The sequence below is a fragment of the Salmo salar genome, chromosome 23 (assembly GCF_965601325.2).
Source record: "Salmo salar chromosome 23, fSalSal1, whole genome shotgun sequence".
Classification (NCBI taxonomy): Eukaryota; Metazoa; Chordata; class Actinopteri; order Salmoniformes; family Salmonidae; genus Salmo; species Salmo salar.
Window position 1 is genome coordinate 3,862,097 of NC_138313.1, and position 19,448 is coordinate 3,881,544.

The 19,448-nt window shown below is 43.3% G+C and overlaps 1 protein-coding gene across 1 annotated transcript in view; it reads right to left on the minus strand.

Annotated features, from left to right (window-relative positions):
- LOC106583950 (insulin receptor) overlaps positions 1-19,448 on the minus strand; it is a 160,701-nt gene that overhangs the window by 15,637 nt on the left and 125,616 nt on the right. Inside the window, exons 4-10 of the mRNA XM_014168658.3 lie at positions 15,002-15,141; positions 14,682-14,829; positions 14,251-14,465; positions 13,724-13,850; positions 11,774-12,024; positions 11,382-11,549; positions 10,985-11,183 (exon numbers count right to left, since the gene is read on the minus strand). Coding sequence (XP_014024133.1) covers positions 10,985-11,183; positions 11,382-11,549; positions 11,774-12,024; positions 13,724-13,850; positions 14,251-14,465; positions 14,682-14,829; positions 15,002-15,141 — 1,248 coding nt within the window. The remainder of the gene's footprint in view (positions 1-10,984; positions 11,184-11,381; positions 11,550-11,773; positions 12,025-13,723; positions 13,851-14,250; positions 14,466-14,681; positions 14,830-15,001; positions 15,142-19,448) is intronic.

A 19,448-nucleotide genomic window follows, 5' to 3' on the forward strand; every position in this document is an offset into this window, starting at 1 on the left:
TAGTCCTGTTCTCTGGTCAGAGTGCCCATTAACTCAGCTACACTCATCACCACTAGATGGAGCGCCGGAGCCTTCAGCTAGCCTAGCATCCAGACATCACTGGGTTTGTTTACATCTGAGGTGATTGCAGACTGAGAAGTGCTGAGAACAGAACAGGGAGAGGCTGATAGAGAGAGTAGCTTGTTACATTATGTTCCTGCTGCTACAGAGAGTAGTAGAGGGAAGATCCAACCTCCCTCTGGGTCAAAAATATTTTTTCCTAATGGTTGAGGTTCAAATTGAGGGATGGTAATCTGACCTTGGATCAGATCCTGTGGTTTGACTAAGGCAACTTCTTCCTCAGCAGACAGGTTGACATCTGCATGGAGGGGCTCTATCTATACATCTGTCTAACAGTGAGTTAGGCTGCCTGCCTGGCTGCCCACAGTGATGATGTCACAGGCCTGCCTGGGTCTAATTACAGGCTCTCTTTGACAGAGTGCTTGCTGCCTGGTGATGCACAAATCAAAAATCAAATCAAATGTATTTATATAGCCCTTCTTACATCAGCTGATATATCAAAGTGCTGTACAGAAACCCAGCCTAAAACCCCAAACAGCAAGCAATACAGGTGTAGAAGCACGGCACAGACAGACAGCACAACTGAACATACTCACCCATCTCAGCCATGTCACTACACTACCAGAGAAATACAGACAGTCAGTAGAACAATAGACAGAAATCCACTAACTTGAGTCAACCAAAATGGCAGCAAAAAACAGAACTAGCCAGGTCTGGGTCACGGTGGGTTCCAGCCAGTCCATTCATTTATGTGGTCCTCTGTAGCTCAGTTGGTAGAGCATGTATCTTGCAACATCAGGATTGTGGGTTAGAGTCCCGGGACTACCCAGTATGTGCCACAGACATGTATGGCAGGCAGGCTACCCCTCTTTATCTCTCTCTCTGACAGTCTTAGCAGCACCAATAGGGTTTAGAGGGGATGAGCGGAATGAGGAGCTAACTAGGCACGATGATGACACCAGCCATACTGGCTGACCCCAGGTGGAAGTCTGAGTGACTGTTTCAGCCCAATACCTTCATAAGAAAAGATGGGAAAGCCATGAAGGTGTGGTGCCATTTCCAAGGCAGGGGTAGCTGTGTTTTACGTTGGTGAGACAGAGTGTCTATGTGGTCCTGTCATTGCGTGATGGAGAGGAGATACAGGAGGCATACAGGATTTTCACTCACTAGGCTGCCACTGCTTTGTGTCTGAACTAGAGGTCGACCGATTTATGATTTTTCTATACCCATACCGATTATTGGAGGAGCAAAAAATGCGGATACCGATTAAATCGGCCGATTTTTATATACATTTGTAATAGTGACAATTACAACAATACTGAATGAACAATGAACCCTTATATTTTAACTTAATATAATACATAAATAAAATCTATTTAGTCTCAACTAAATAATGAAACATGTTCAATTTGGAATAAATAATGCAAAAACACAGTGATGGAGAAGAATGTAAAAAAGCTAACGCTTAAGTTCCTTGCTCAGAACATATGAAAGCTGGTGGTTCAATATTCCCAGTTAAGAAGTTTTAGGTTGTAGTTATAGGAATTATGACACGTTGGCTATTTCTCTCTATACCATTTGTATTTCGAATACCTTTGACTATTGGATGTTCTTATAGGCACTTTAGTATTGCCAGCCTAATCTCGGGAGTTGATAGGCTTGAAGTCATAAACAGTGCTGTGTCAAGCATTGCTAAGAGCTGCTCGCAAACGCAGTAAAGTGCTGTTTGAATGAATGCTTACGAGCCTGCTGTTGCCTACCACCGCTCAGTCTGACTGCTCTATCAAATATCAAATCATAGACTTAATTATAATAAACACAGAAATACGAGCCTTTGGTCATTAATATGGTAAAATCCGGAAACTATAACTTCGCCGTTTATTCTTTCAGTGAAATACAGAACCATTCCATATTTTGTCGAACGGGTGGCAACCCTAAGTCTAAATATTGCTGTTACATTGCACAACCTTCAATGTTACGTCATAATTATGTAAAATTCTGGCAAATTAAATATGGTCTTTGTTAGGAAGAAACACAGTTCACAACGAGCCAGGCGGCCCAAACTGTTGCATATACCCTGACTCTGCTTGCCTTGAACGCAAGAGAAGTGACACAATTTCCTAGTTAATATTGCCTGCTAACATGCATTTATTTTAGCTAAATATGCAGGTTAAAAAATAAAAAAATCAATACACAGAAGTATATTTTAAGAAAGGCATTGATGTTCATGGTTAGGTACATTTGTGCTACAAATGTGCTTTTAAAAAAAAATCATCACCCATTTGGAGAAGTTGAATAAGGCTGTGATTCGATGATAAATTAACAGGCACTGCATTGATTATATGCAACGCAGGACAAGCTAGTTAACCTAGTAATATCAATCATGTGTAGTTAACTAGTGATTGTCAAGATTGATAGTTTTTTTATAAGATAAGTTTAATGCTAGCTAGCAACTTACTTGGCTCATTGCAGCCACAAGGTCCTTTTGACACTGCACTCGCGTAACAGGTAGTCAGCCTTCCACGCAGTTTCCTCATGGATTGCAATGTAATCAGCCATAATCGGTGCCCAAAAAGGCCGATTACCGATTGTTCTGAAAACTAATCGGCCATGCCGATCGGTCGACCTCTAGTCTGAACTCTTTGTTCACTAGGCTGTCACTGTTGTGTGTGTGAATTCCTTGTGCATTAGGCTGCTATTGTTGTGTTTCTGAACTCCTTGCTCACTAGGCTGCAACTGTTGTGTCTGAACTCTTTGTTCAAAAGGCTGTCTCTCACACACACAAAGGGTCGGGGCTAGCCGGATGGCACGCTAGCACACACACACACACACACACACACACACACACACACACACACACACACACACACACACAGTATAATCCGGGGACAAACAAAGGGAGGGCAGGGCCCCTGCCTGTGAGGCTGTGCTGTGATGGAAGGAGCACAGTGTTCCTGTGACCATGTGAATAACAGCTACAGGGCCACTCTCAGTCAGGGCCCAGACACCCTAACCAGCTACTAGACTACAGTTAGCCCGGCCAGTCTAGCAGTAGGCATAATTACCCTCATCCATACAGAAACACACGGACTAATTGGTTTATAACATCTATCCGCTTATGAACGGGGAGCTAAATCAGAACAGCCAAGGCCGGACACGGTCGTTTGAAACCGCGGCAATGCGGAAGAGACCGACTCAGATACTTGCTTGGTGATTTCCCATGCCTCGCCTCAGCAACTATTATACAAATGCCTTCCTATGGTTAAAATGTGAGGGGGTGTGTGTGTGTGTGTGTGTCTGTTTGTTTATGTGTGTGTGAGCCCAGGGGCCTCTCATGTCAGTCAACGGTGCATCTGAAAGCCAGCTCTGCTTGCTATTCCACCTGCCAAAGAGCCTTTGGTGCTGTCAAAACATTACGCTACACAGAGTATCTGTTCTCACATGTTCCTGGAATCACAATAAAAGGGGAATGGCCTTCACTAATTATCACGCTTGGGTTGAACAGGCATTTAATTTGTCACACGGAGAGAGAGACATTTCCATTTTCCCCAGAGTTTTCCGCCAAGGCTAGATAACACTGCTAGGCGTGAAATACCCCCCATGAATTAGTGCTTCAAATTATGCATAACACCTCTGACGCAGAGCTGCTGGCTGTTGTGCTCTGATTGACTGACAAGGTGAGGGGGCCTAGGCATTAACTAATCAAATGGGGACTAACTTATTAAAAGGGGACCATCGCGCTCTCCCAGAAGCTTGGCTGGTGTGTCAAACCCATGATTTCATAATTTTCACTGCATCAAGGACAGTGTACACAGACATCTTGGCTTTGCAGCCTTCTTCAGTATGTAGGTACAAATATTTTTCCTTCAAAACAGAATTTGTAGGGAGCACAGGTGAGCAACCGATGCTTCTAATTAGGATCTGCCAATCAGTAGACCAGTGAAGACACATCCCTGACTGGCAGATGAGGAAACCCTGATTAGAAGCACCTGCTGCTCATCGGTTGCTTCCCTGTGTTCCCTACAAATGCTGATTTGAATGAAAAATATTTGTACCTATCATTTGACCCTGCTGGTCATCTACGAACGGTTGAACATCTTGAAGAACAATCTGGCCTTAAATAGCCATGTACTCTTATAATCTCCACCCGGCACAGCCAGAAGTGGACTGACCACCCCTCATAGCCTGGTACCTCTAGGTTTCTTCTTAGGTTCTGTGACTTTCTAGGGAGTTTTTCCTAGCCACCATGCTTCTACATCTGCATTGCTTGCTGTTTGGGGTTTTAGGCTGGGTTTCTGTATAGCACTTTGTGACATTTTTACATTTTTAGTCATTTAGCAGACGCTCTTATCCAGAGCGACTTACAGTAGTGAATGCATACATTTCATACATTTTTTTTTTTTTTCTGTGCTGGCCCCCCGTGGGAATCGAACCCACAACCCTGGTGTTGCAAACACCATGCTCTACCAACTGAGCTACAGGGAAGGCCGACATCTACTGATGTAAAAAGGGCTTTATAAATACATGATTGATTGAACCTACATACTGAGGAAGGTGGCAAAGCCAAAACGTCTGTGTACATTTATGCGACATCAATTTGGATGCGGACCATGACACCTTTTATTGGCCTGGACATTAATACCAGCGCTTGCTCGCCATTGGCTTACCTATCATCGGAGGCGTTGCTTACAGAAGGTGTTGTTATGGAAGAATGAGAGATCAGCTGTGTTCAGGGACTACCTGTCATCAGACTATGGGGAAGCCCTCAATTTCTTTCAGGGTTCCCTGAGTTCTGGGGAAATTTCTGAGGTATATAGCTAACTGTTGTTTCTTTACTCCAACATCTCACTGTGATGGAACTACTGTTCTCATACCTGATCTCAAACACTTTGTTGTGGAGGTAACTCTGCTATAATCACACCTGATCTCAAATACTTAATTATGAAGGTACTTTAGTTATGCCATCATGCCTGATCTCAAACACTTCGTCATTAAGGTACAGTTGAAGTTGGAAGTTTGCATACACCTTAGCCAAATACATTTGAACTCAGTTGTTCACAATTCCTGACATTTAATCCTATTAAAACTTCCCTGTCTTAGGTCAGTTAGGATCACCACTTTATTTTAAGAATGTGAAATGTCAGAATAATAGTCGAGATAATGATATATTTCAGCTTTTATTTCTTCATCACATTCCCAGGGGGTCAGAAGTTTACATACACTCAATTAGTATTTGTTAGCATTGCCTTTAAATGGGTCAAACGTTTCAAGTAGCCTTCCACAAGCTTGGGTGAATGTTGGCCCATTCCTCCTGACAGAGCTGATGTAACCGAGTCAGGTTTGGAGGCCTCCTTGCTCGCACATGCTTTTTCAGTTCTGCCCACAAATTTTCTATGCGATTGAGGTCAGGGCTTTGTGATGGCCACTCCAATACCTTGGCTTTTACTTCCTGACTAATGTCTTGAGATGTTGCTTCAATATATCCACATAATTTTCCTTCTCATAATGCCAACTATTTTGTGAAGCGCACCAGTCCCTCCTGCAGCAAAGCACCCCCACAACATGATGATGCCACCCCGTGCTTCACGGTTGGGATTGTGTTCTTCGGCTTGCAAGCCTCCCCCTTTTTCCTCCAAACATAACGATGGTCATTATGGCCAAACAGTTCTATTTTTGTTTCATCAGACCGGAGGACATTTCTCCAAAAAGTACAATCTTTGTCCCCATGTGCAGTTGCAAACCGTAGTCTGGCTTTTAAAAAAAAAATGTAATGGTGGTTTTGGAGCAGCGGTTTCTTCCTTGCTGAGCGGCCTTTCAGGTTATGTCGATATAGGACTTGTTTTACTGTAGATATAGATACTTTTGTACCAGTTTCCCCCAGCATCTTCACAAGGTCCTTTGCTGTTGTTCTGGGATAGAGTTGCACTTTTCGCACCAAAGTACGTTCATCTCTAGGAGACAGAACGCAGAGCGGTATGACGACTGCGTGGTCCCACGGTGTTTATACTTGCGTACACACAGGAAGCGGCGCAGGTCCTAATCCAGGCACTTGTCATCTCCCGTCTGGATTACTGCAACTCGCTGTTGGCTGGGCTCCCTGCCTGTGCCATTAAACCCCTACAACTCATCCAGAACGCCGCAGCCCGTCTGGTGTTCAACCTTCCCAAGTTCTCACGTCACCCCGCTCCTCCGCTCTCTCCACTGGCTTCCAGTTGAAGCTCGCATCCGCTACAAGACCATGGTGATTGCCTATGGAGCTGTGAAGGGAACGGCACCTCCATACCTTCAGGCTCTGATCAGGCCCTACACCCAAACAAGGGCACTGCGTTCATCCACCTCTGGCCTGCTGGCCCCCCTACCTCTGAGGAAGCACAGTTCCCGCTCAGCCCAGTCAAAACTGTTCGCTGCTCTGGCACCCCAATGGTGGAACAAGCTCCCTCACGACGCCAGGACAGCGGAGTCAATCACCACCTTCCGGAGACACCTGAAACCCCACCTCTTTAAGGAATACCTAGGATAGGATAAAGTAATCCTTCTAACCCCCCCCCCTTAAAAGATTTAGATGCACTATTGTAAAGTGGTTGTTCCACTGGATATCATAAGGTGAATGCACCAATTTGTAAGTCGCTCTGGATAAGAGCATCTGCTAAATGACTTAAATGTAAATGTACTATTATTTGTACAGATGAACGTGGTACCTTCAGGCATTTGGAAATTGCTCCCAAGGATGAACCAGACTTGGAGATCTACAACTTTTTTTTCTGAGGTCTTGGCTGATTTCTTTTGATTTTCCCATGATGTCAAGCAAAGAGGCACTGAGTATGAAGGTAGACCTTGAAATACATCCACAGGTACACCTCCAATTGACTCAAATTATGTCAATTAGCCTATCAGGAGCTTCTAATGCGATAACATAATTTCCTGGAATTTTCCAAGCTGTTTAAAGGCACAGTCAACTTGGTGTATGTAAACTCTGACCCACTGGAATTGTGATACAGTGAATTATGAAAGTGAAATAATCTGTCTGTACATTTTTTGGGGAAAAATTACTTGCGTCATGCACAAACTTTAGTTTTGGCAAGTCAGTTAACATGAAATTTGTGGAGTGGTTGACAAACGAGTTTTAATGACTTCAACCTAAGTGTATGTAAACTTCCGACTTCAACTGTAGTTATGGTATCCAGTGTTTGTAGCAGTGGGGGGAGGTAGTGGAGGGGTTTTGAAGGGGGGGGGGGGGGGGGGGGGGTCTGAGAAGCTCAGTCCTGGTGACTTCTTAAAAGGACATTCTACTCCAAAATGAGTTAAAATAAAATTATGCTGACACCATTTAAAATATAATTTCCAACTCCAGAAACAAGCCCAATAACACATTGGTAAAATGATTTGTTACAATTATTTAACATATTGGGCTATGCATGGTCCATATTATGAGGTATACTATTAGCAATAAACATTATCACCTGTAGCCCAACTGATGCAGCAAAGCGCAAATAAATAGGCTGAAGAATGGGGTTACCTATCTGCATTTACCCTATTGGGTTTAATCATTAGCCAGATCCCAAATGTGATCTTTTAACTAGTTATTATCCTATTGATGCATTTTATGCCCCAGAAAACTTGCATAAACAGTGAATAATAATGTAGGCCTACCTGTTAGGGTAACTGCCGACTGGGGTAAAACACTCCCTGCCTGTACTTCTCACAGAAACTTCATCACAATTTTTACTCCTCTGGTTGCTACTTCTCTTCCTCAACTAAAAATAGTATCTGTCTCATCAATGTTTTAAGTCAATCCCCAGAAATTATTTTGAGGTAGTGTACCCCAAGGTACCCTAAAATCGAATGGTGTTACATTTAGCCCCACTCTCCCCAATGCACTCACTGCTAATTGCGGAGCGGTAACGTGTTTCACCATGCCGCTGCTAAAAATTCTGGGTTTAAAATGGTGCAGTGTGAACATATTTAGGAGTTGAGAAATAAATAAAGTAGGAATGGAAAGCTGGGATCCCTTCTTTTTAACTTCTTATGGCTTGAGGGCGCTATTTTCACGTCCGGATGAAAAGTGTGCCCAAAGTATACTGCCTGCTACTCAGGCCCAGAACCTAGGATATGCATATAATTGGTAGATTTGGATAGAAAACACTAAGGTTTCTAAAACTGTTTGAATGAGGTCTGTGAGTATAACAGAACTTATTTGGCAGGTGAAACCCCCGAGGACAAACCATCCAGGTTTTTTTTCTTTTTAGGTCACTCTCTTTTCAATGGGTTTTCATTGAGAATCCATAATTCTAAGGCAGTTGCTTGCAGTTCCTATCGCTTCCACTGGATGTCAACAGTCTTTAGAAATTGTTTGATGTTTTTCCTTTGTGTAATGAAGAAGTAGCCCTGTTCAGAATGAGGCTCGAGGGAAGTGTACTGTTTGATAGAGGCGCGTGACCTGAAAAGCATGCTCCACTTTGTTTTCCTCCGGTATTGAACGCAGTTTATCCCGTCTTAAATTTTATCGATTATTTACGTAAAAAAATACCTACATTTGTATTTGGAAAGTTGTTTGAAATGTTTGGACAAAGATTACAGGTAACTTGAGATATTTTGTAGTCATGTTGCACGAGTTAGAACCGGTGTTTTTCTGAATCAAACGCGCCAAATAAATGGACATTTTGGATATATAACGACGGAATTAATCGAACAAAAGGACCATTTGTGAGGTTTATGGGACATATTGGAGTGCCAACAGAAGAAGCTCGTCAAAGGTAAGGCATGAATTATATCGTTATTTCTGAGTTTTGTGTCGCGCCTGGCAGGATGAAATATGATTGTCTGTGTTGTTTGATGGGGTGCTGTCCTCACATAATAGCATTGTTTGCTTTCGCCGTAAAGCCTTTTTGAAATCTGACACTGTGGCTAGATTAACCTGTTAGGGACAGACGTTCCGCTAGCGGAATATCCAATGGTAGAGCGTGGCGCGAAATACAAATACCTCAAAAATGTTATAACTTCAATTTCTCAAACATATGACTATTTTACACCATTTTAAAGACAAGACTCTCGTTAATCTAACCACATTGTCCGATTTCAAAAAGGCTTTACAGCGTAAGCAAAACATTAGATTATGTCAGGAGAGTACCCTGCCAAAAATAATCACGGCCATTTTCAAAGCAAGCATATATGTCACAAAAACCAAAACCACAGCTAAATGCAGCACTAACCTTTGATGATCTTCATCAGATGACACTCCTAGGACATAATGTTATACAATACATGCATGTTTTGTTCAATCAAGTTCATATTTATATCAAAAACCATCTTTTTACATTAGCATGTGATGTTCAGAACTAGCATACCCACCGCAAACTTCCGGTGAATTTACTAAATTACTCACGATAAACGTTGACAAAAGACATAACAATTATTTTAAGAATTATAGATACAGAACTCCTTTATGCAATCGCGGTGTCAGATTTTAAAATAGCTTTTCGGCGAAAGCACATTTTGCAATATTCTGAGTACATAGCCTGCCATCATGGCTAGCTAATTTACTAGATTTACTATAAGAAAAATTGGATTACCTTTGCTGTTCTTCGTCAGAATGCACTCCCAGGACTTCTACTTCAACAACAAATGTTGTTTTGGTTCCAAATAATCCATAGTTATATTGAAATACCTCCGTTTTGTTCGTGCGTTCAAGTCACTATCTAAAGGGTGATGCGCGAGCGCATTTCGTGACAAAAAACGTTCAAAATATTCCATTACCGTACTTCGAAGCATGTCAAACGCTGTTTAAAATCAATTTTTATGCCATTTCTCTCGTAAAATAGCGATAATATTCCAACCGGGCGACGTTGTATTCATTCAAAGTCTGAAAGAAAAAAAATGAAGTCATCTCGTGGACGCGCATCTCCAGTGTCATTGTTCCCTGCCTGACCACTCACAAAAACTCCTGCTGTTTTATCGCCCAGAGACTGCAGAGACGTCATTCCACTTTCTGGCGCCTTCTGAGAGCCAATGGAAGCCTTAGAAAATGTCACGTTACAGCAGAGATGCTGTATTTTCGATAGAGACGCCACAGGAGGAGAACAAATTGTCAGACAGGGCACTTCCTGTATGAAATCTTCTCAGGTTTTGGCCTGCCATATGAGTTCTGTTATACTCACAGACACCATTCAAACAGTTTTAGAAACTTTAGGGTGTTTTCTATCCAAATCTACTAATTATATGCATATTCTAGTTTCTGGGCAGGAGTAGTAACCAGATAAAAAACGTACCCGATTTAATCCGGCCGTGAAAATACTGCCCCCTATCCCAAACAGGTTAACAAGAAGTTCAGCTTTAATTTGGTGTATTGCACTTGTGAATGTATGAAAGTTCAATATTTGTAATAATTTTTTTTGAATTTGGCGCTCTGCCATTTCACCGGATGTTGTCAAATCGATCCCGTTAACAAAATTTGAGCCATAAGAAGTTTTAACGAAGGCCATTGTTGGGTTGTAATTTGAAATTCTTGCTACACCAGAAGTTAATGTTTTTTTCACTCTGTCAGAACATAACACCATTAAAACCGCTGTTTTCGCGATTGCAAGAATTGTTGTGCATAGACTGCTTGTCAAAATGCATGTTCCCGCCCTATGGTATTCGTAACTTGAAATGCCCCCAATAGAGGAATATTTTTCTCACAAAGAACACGCAACAACAAGCCCATTAGCTAAATAGATAAACTATTCTACTATGGCGTTAACAGATTTTTCTATTTATTACTTGTTTTGTTTGCAGAGGAAAAGTAAATGTCGGCTGTTATAGCATCTTCAAAGTGAGACTCAGCAGAAATATTAGTTCACGTTCCATATTTGTTTTGTGGCGGCAATGATTTTGCCGTGGCACAGCGCCACAGCAAAATGAGTGCAGCGGTAACACTGTGCTATCATACCTGACTTCAAACACTTCGTTGTGGATGTAGTTTTCGAAGGTCTTGCGGTACTCTGACTCCTCAGCCTCCTTCTTGAGCTGGGTGTCTGTTTTGGGGCAGGCACAGCAGCGGTTCCCTGGCCCAGACTCGTCTGTCTGGTTCCACTTTTGCTCCTCGTCAGTGTCCAGATGGGTGGGCGCCCGCGACGGTAGCTTCATTCCTGCACACAGACAGAGAGAGAGATGGTTAGAATCCCAAACGTCACATCCCAACTGAATCCCACACGCAAAATAGTGGACCCTGAAACCCCTTTCTCAATGGTCAACAGACTATGAGATCATTTGATATGATTGATCAACCTTTTTGTAACTATAATATGAAGTAAACATCTGAATAATAACAATCCTCTGTGTCTCACCTTTTTGACAGTAGTCAAACTTGTAGAGGTCGCTGTCCTCGGGCTGCTGCTGACAGAACACCAGGTAGTGAGTGATGTTGCCATTGGCGTCCGTGGGGGGCTTCCACTTCAGGATGATCTGAGAGGACGAGTTGGATGATGAGATGGGGTCCAGCGGCACCGACGGCTCTAAAACACATGGTTAAAGTAGGGTTTGTCGTCACACTAGCGGGTTGGGACCTATTGGTGGATCGCCGCTAGTTTCTCTAGTCTTTGGTTACAGCAAAAGACAAACTACTCGAGTTAAAGCTTGCTAGCTAGAGACACTGTTTTGTGTATTTGTTGGGCCACAACAAGATTTGAGATGTAGTAGATTAGAATGTTGTAAGGACGGAGGATTGTTCGTGACTCACTGGTGGCATTGGTGCGGACGTAGATGATCTCACTCTTGGCCCCGAGGACCTGGTTTTCATCTGAGGCGGAGAGCTGGGTCTTGACCATGATGGCGTACTGGGTATAGGGTTTCATAGTATGGATGAGGTAGCCAGGCTCTCCCTGCTCCTTCCCCTCCGAGGCCCGGGGTGGAGGGTCTATGTCAGCTATCACCCAGCTGTTAGAGCCGCACGCATCCTGGCCATCAAACTCTGTCACATTCTTATAGGGCCTGGAGAAGGAAGGGGACGGAGAGACACACACACACACTCAATAGTAGACATATACTGTAAGCCAAGTCAAACTACGTCACATTCTTTTAGCGTCTGGACGGGTGGGACACACACACACATTACTAAGTTCTTGGGAAGAGACTTGGATTCAAAACGATGACAGTGGCCTAATTATGCACATCCAAAAGTAGCACAGTGGCAGCTACCATTCATAGTCGATACAGCCGCTAACAAAATGCCCCACTACTAGCCCCTCAACTTCTTTGGGATAGGGGGCGAAGAATTCATACCATACCACTGAAGAATTCATACCATACCACTGATTTCAATGGCTGGCACTTTTATAATAGTGCGAAATCGTCCCCGATTGCAGTTCCTAGGGCTTCCACTAGATGTCAACAGTCTTTAGAAAGAGTTTCAGGCTGGCTTTTGGAAAAATGAGGGAGAAGTTGTAGTTTTTGTAAGTGGCTCCCATTTTGGCTGTAGTGTTTCCAAGCGCATGGCCGAGTTGTTTTTGTTTATCTCCGGTAAAGACAATAACAATTCTCAGTCTTAAATTGTATCGTTTATTTGCGTATTAGGGTACCTAAGGATTGATTATAAATGCTGATTGACTTGTTTGGATAAGTTTATTGGTAACGTTTGGGATTCATTATGTATGCATTTTGAAGGAGGGAAACCGAGTGGATTATTGACTGAAGCGCGCCAGCTAAACTGAGTTTTTATGGATATAAAGAAGGACTTTATCGATCAAAAGGACCATTTGTAATGTAACTGGGACCTTTGAGTGCGAACAGAAGATCTTCAAAGGTAAGACATATATTACATCGCTATGTCTGACTTTTGTGTCGCAACTCCCTGGTTGAAAATGATTTGTTTTGCATTTGTGTGCTGGGCGCTGTCCTCAGATAATCGCATGGTTTGCTTTTGCCGTAAAGCCTTTTTGAAATCTGACACGGCGGCTGGATTAACAACAAGTTAAGCTTTATTTTGATGTATTGCACTTGTGATTTCATGAAAGTTAAATATTTATAGTAATTTAATTTGAATTTCGCGCTCTGCAATTTCACCGGATGTTGGCCAGATCCGCAAGAAGTTAAGTAAAGAAGAAACATTCAATGCTAGAGCTACAGAAAGAGCCATCACATTCTTGTGCTGTAGGAGATGAGCGAGAGACTAATTTAATATTCACATATTCAGTTCTACAGAAAAGAAATGCAATCAGGGCACCTATTCACATGGAGTGTGGTATAAGCTTTCTGAAGAGTAATGCAAAGAGAAGACAATAGCCATTACTCATACTGTACACCACATGCTGATTGACGCTTCTAAAACAGCATGTTTTATTCAGAAAAAGACACCTGTTCTGTGATACAGCTAAGAAGTATATACTGTGTTGGGAGCGTAAATAATGACACGATATGTCTGTCTAGAATGCTGCTTACCGGCATGTCCATCACACAGTACTTCTACCTCTTCTGAATGTAATTGTGTTTCTTCTTAATTTATATGTATTCATGTTTTTCTACCATAGACTAGCGTCTGCTCCAGGGGTGTCCATCAAGCTGCCTCACCTTACAGAAACAGAGTATTGGTTCCTTCCCTATGGGCCATTCTGGCTCAGACAAGGGTACTAATTTACTTTCAGTACAGTACACCTCTAGGTATTTATGTATTAATGTATTGCTTCCTACTTACGCCTCTTTGTAGAGGACCATGAAGCCTAGTAGGTCTCTGAAGTCAGGCGGCCAGAAGGGTTCCCACTTGATGAGGATCTTGTCTGACTGCGTTCGCACCGTGGTGAACTTCAGGACCTGGTTCTCACCTGGAGACCAACAACAGAGACAGAGACATCAGTCAAAGGAGGAGTGATCAGGGCGAATCAGGGAGGTGAGAGAATAGCAATATTGTGGAAGAGGTCAAGAACACATATCAGCGCTACACTGTAAATACAGATAGGACTACTGACGGCTTTTATCCAAAGCAACTTATAGTCATGCGTGCATACATTTTAGTATGGTTGGCCCCAGTGGGAATCGAACTCACAATCCTGGCATTGCAAGTGCCATGCTCTACCAACTGAGCCACAAAGGACCACTAAATACTTAATAGTAAATGTTAACTGTAAGTAACCTTTGATTAGCGTCTACTACATATATTATTATTAGCGTCTACTACATATTAATAGTATTATATTTTTTGTCTAAAGTGTTGTCTGGTCTTACAGGAGGCCTGGTCTCCATTGGTCCTGCCGGCGATTTCATTCTTGATGTCTCTCCCCTTGGTGCCCGTCACCTCCTCCATCTTGCGGATCTCAGACATGCACAGCTTGGAGTTGTGAAGGAAGAACATGCGCCCCTGAAGGATGGTCAGGTTGTGTTTGTTCCAGTCCCACAGCTGACGCAGGTTCTGGTTGTCAAGCGCGTAGAAAGAGTAGTTCCTGAGAAGGTACATGTAGAGAGAGGTTGAGAAAATGAACAAACTAGTCAGTCTGTAAGACCTAAGGAAAATCTGATATGGCAGTAGAAATTAAAAAATATATATAATAATCTGCACACTGGTCTATGCTCCCAAGTACTATGTTAATTTGGACAATGTTTCAACCCCAAATCTGAAATGGTACCCTTTTCCCTATATAGCGCTACCCAAGACCTACCCATCTTGGGTCAGGGTCTCTCCTCGGATGATGTGTAGCTTGCGGAGGAAGGAGAGAGAGACAAGGGCATAGGCTCTCTTGATGGTCAGGTAGCCTGTTATCTCCTCCAGCTGACCCAGGTTAGCCTCCAGCTCTGCTGCTATGTTGTCTGATGGAGAGAGGAGAAACAGACAGTCAGTTCACATTGGTAGTGGGTCTGTGAGTTTCAATGACTTTCAATGTAAAGCATTTTGAACACCTGAAAAAAAATCACTAAGAGAGTCTGTTAAGTGACTATATAATATACTAGGTAGGTGAGGGTGGTTGGAAGGGGTACTCACTCCCTCCACGGATCTTGATGATCAGGCTGCCGTTGAGCACGGTGCATCCTCTCAGAGCCTGGGCTGCTGTCACAGAGTCCACTGTCTTCAGCCCTGTACACATCTTAGGACACAGCCCCGCACACGGGGTACAGTTCAACCTGCAGAGAGAAAGACACACACAGACACTGGTTATGGCCCACTGTTACACACTCATAACACATGGTGTCACCACACAACAAGCTAGCCGATAAGGACATTTCATCCTAGCAAAGGAATGAAATAACGGTAGTCTGTGTGATCAAAATCAGTGTTGTCAAGTTTGAGACATTCCTCAAAAGATGCCAAAACCCCCTGAGGAACTGATTGTTCTTACAGCCCCACTGCATTACTCAAGAGGTGAACAACGTCCCCAGAATACGAACACTTTCTCCTGTCACCTCTATATCACCGTGGTAACCAATCTGTCGATCGCGGCCTTCCTAGTCGATCACCAAACATTTCTGGAAAAAAAAGACGATAAAGCCTTGCTTTCCTATTTTTTCATTCGTTTTTTGCTGTTGGCGGTAAGTGCACTTGATTTCAGCAACCCTAGCACCGGGAAGGCAAAGTGTTTACATTTTTAACCATTTCATGTGTCTTTTAGGTAGAACTCTGCCTACCCGGAAAGCCCAGAGAGCAAATCAAACGCACCTCTCGGTCTTCCGTGGGCCAATCAGATGGCTCAGATCACCGTGTCTGCAATGTTTCCTCGGGCCATAGACTGTAAAAAGAAGCCTCATGCACAGCAAAGCCAATTCTGTAAGTTTTAAAAATGTTTAAAACGATGACTAGAGAGACTCAACGAATACAGCAAAGTGCTGCTGTTTTAATAAGTAAGTTATTCAGCACTGTCAACACTTCGTTTAACACTTTTGTAAGCCATAAAATGCGCATTCTCCATACTTCCACTCATGCTACAACCAGCACTGCAGCTGCAATTAATGAGTAAAGCAAAGTGTTCCGATAAGCTTGTGTTGTTCTTATTAGCGGCTTGTCTTTTTTAATATTGAGGAATATTTCACTTTCTCTAGTCATATTCAGACTAACAACATGTATTGGAGCATGAGGCAGAAATAATGCAGTGCGACTTGAGTTTTGCTGTCAACTGGAAGACTGTGTCCCATTTTCTAAGCAGAGGGAGGTAGGGCGGAGGGATGGTGAGTCGGGTGAAGCCTTTTTCACATTACCCATAAGGTTTACATTACCAATAAGCACTCAGTTACGTTGCGTCTGATGTCATGCATTTCAATTGGGACGTCCACAACGGAGTGGAAACGCAACGCACCCTTGCGGTTTGAAGGCTCCATTGCGAGACGGACGGCGTATACTTTAACATTTTTCTAACTTTGTGTCGTCTTTAGTCCAGCAAGAGTCTGTCAAAAAACAGGAAGTTACCAAATGAAAGAAGATGAAAATCTCTGGTTTTTGGCAATAACTTTATGGGATAGCTAGCAACTTGTAAACAATTACCCATTGCTGTAAGTGAGTACTATTTTAATAAGGTTAAATAATAAACAAAGGCTGTTAAGCCTATTATATGACTATTGCCTTAGAGAAACAAGTTGAGGAAAAAGTAACTAATCAAAACAAATGTTAACATCACCTGAAACAATATATTTATCCTGTCTTGAATGAAAGGTCATATTTTGCAACCTCCCAAAATAAATCTCTGACAAGAGACAGGCTGTCCTCCATCTTGCGTTACAAACACTACACTTGTTCGGTCAGTAGAGGGTAAGACTCCGTGAAGATTGCGTATGGCGTAATGAAATATGTCATGATGTAAACGGTGCATGAGAGGCAGTCTTACCGCTGCTCCCTCCCTCCCTTCAGACTGACCATCAGATGCAGGCCATCAGTCCAGTAAAACAATTAAGTGGCAATATGTTGTTCAAAGCGGCTAGAGAGGATACAGTAATGAGAGAAAAATGATATACTATGGAAAAATAGAATGCTACTGAAAATATTAGGATAGGCTACTCATCCTATAGGATGAATCATGAAAGGAAAGGCTACGTTTCATTCAGTTACAACCCATTTAATAAAGGAGGAAACACAAAACTGGCACCTTTTGTCATTCCTCACACATATGCTGACCATCATGACGTTTCTTTCCCTTCCTGTGCAATTCACGCATCTCCGCTGACAACTCCACTGTCCCATCTCTTCTCCCTGTCTCTAGCTCTTGAACGAGTAGCCTATATATAGACAATGAACAGAAATATAGTTTGACATTTATTTAGAGGATTATTATTTTTTACTTTATTTTGTTACCCCCTTTTTCTCCCCAATTTCGATCTTGTCTCATCGCTGCAACTCTCCAACAGGCTCGGCAGGTGAAGTTTGAGTCATGCGTCCCCCGAAACATGACCCGCCAAACCGTGTAGGAGAAAATTCATGACTATGGGTGATTTTCCAGTATCTAGACTGTTCTCCCAGAAGTAGTAAGCAGAATCAACATGGATTTAATCACTAGACATGTAAAAACAGAACGCAAGCAGAAAATATATGCCTGTGCTGTTATAGGCCTGAGGGAAGTCATTACCTGGTCCTGTGACTAGCATTGAAACATGCAATTGCATTATGTATGTATGCCTGTGCTGTTGTAGGCCTGAGGGAAGTCATTGCCTGGTCCTGTGACTGGCTTTAGGGCATGTAGTTGTATTGTATATGTATGTCTGTGCCATTACAGGCTTGGGGAGGAGAGCCATTGTGTAGTCCTATGAGTATCATTGGACAGACACCTGCATTATGTTCGTCTTATTTTTTGTATCATTGCTATGGATATGCCACCAATAGAATCTGTAAACAAGCAAGAATTGAGACAGAAAGATAATGGTGGCGAGAGGCCAAGGGGTGTTAATCATCTACATAGAGGAGAGTGACCATGTGTGTTATCTGAAGGTGGAAACCTATAAGGCCTGAGGTCTGGGGCAAGAAAATGTAGGTCTTCCATGGAATTGCTCGGCTTTGTTACTTTTTGTAATAAACTCTATTTGAATTCACAAGCTCCGGTATCTGAGAAATATTTGATTCAATATTTCCACGACAACGGCCCGTCTTAACACGCACCCACTTAACCCAGAAGCCAGCTGCACCAATGTGTTGGAGGAAACATTGTTCAACTGACGACCAAATCTGTGGGTAACTCCTGAGTCGCAAGCTCGTCTTTAACCTCCTCTGAGATGCCGTGCAGGAACATGTCGAACAGTGCTTCCGGGTTCCACACACTCTCCGCTGCCAGCATACGGAAACCCACCGCATAGTCAGCCACAGTGGCAGCTTTCTGGCAGCTTCTCTCCCGGAGAACAGGGCATCAAAGACCTTCCTCACCTCTCCCACGATCCCCTCCAGGCTTGCGCATATGGCCAGCTGCTGTTCCAATACGGCGGTAGCCCAGGTGAGAGCCTTTCCAGACATCAGCGTGCGGAGGTAGGCTATTTTGGAGCAATCAGAGGGGAAGGAGGAGGGCTGAAGCTCGAAAATAAGGGCACACTGAGCTAAAAACGCCCGACAGGTGCTTGGCTTTCCATTAAAGCATTCTGGAGGAGGTAACCGGGGCTCCCGGAAAGGTGGAGTGGCCGGTGGGGCAGCACTGATAACCGCCGAGTTGCTAAGGGGCGGTGGGGTTACCACTGTGGCAGGCTGGCCCCCAGACGACCCGTGGAATTGCATATCCAACACCCGGTCATGGCGCACAGCCAACATTTGGACCCCCTCCATCAGCCCACGACACAATTCCTCGTGCCTACCAATGGCAGCTCCTTGGGAGGGGATGGCGTTGCGCAGCTGGTCCGGGTTTGCTGTATCAGTCATGGCCAGTTCGTACTATCAGGTATGAAGGTAAGACCCAGATGCAGACCACGTAGAATAAACAATAGTTTAATATTCCAACAGGGGCAGGCAATAGACAGGTCAAGGCAGGCAGGGGTCAGTAAACCAGAGGTGGGGCAACGGTACCGGGCGGCAGGCAGGCTCAGAGTCAGAACAGGCAAGGGTCAAAACCAGGAGGGCGAGAAAAGAGAGACTGGAAAAAGCAGGAGCTGAGACAAAACGCTGGTTGACTTAACAAACAAGACAAACTGCCAACAGAACACAGGTATAAATACACAGGGGATAATGGGGAAGATGGGTGACACCTGGAGGGGGGTGGAGACAATCACAAAGACAGGTAAAACAGATCAGGATGACAGTGTGTGATGATGTAGTGCACATAAAATAACTTTTGAGGTTAAATGTGGGCCTACCAAATAAAATGGGTTTCCATCGCATTTTCAACTCTACTGATGGTTTTCTCACAATTTTTCTTTGCATTATATAGTGAGTGTGCCCACTCTGGTACTGGCACATGCACTCTAGCCAATAGCGCTAACACATACGCGCCTGCCCTACATGATGAGATTATTATTATGGACAAAAAAGCTAT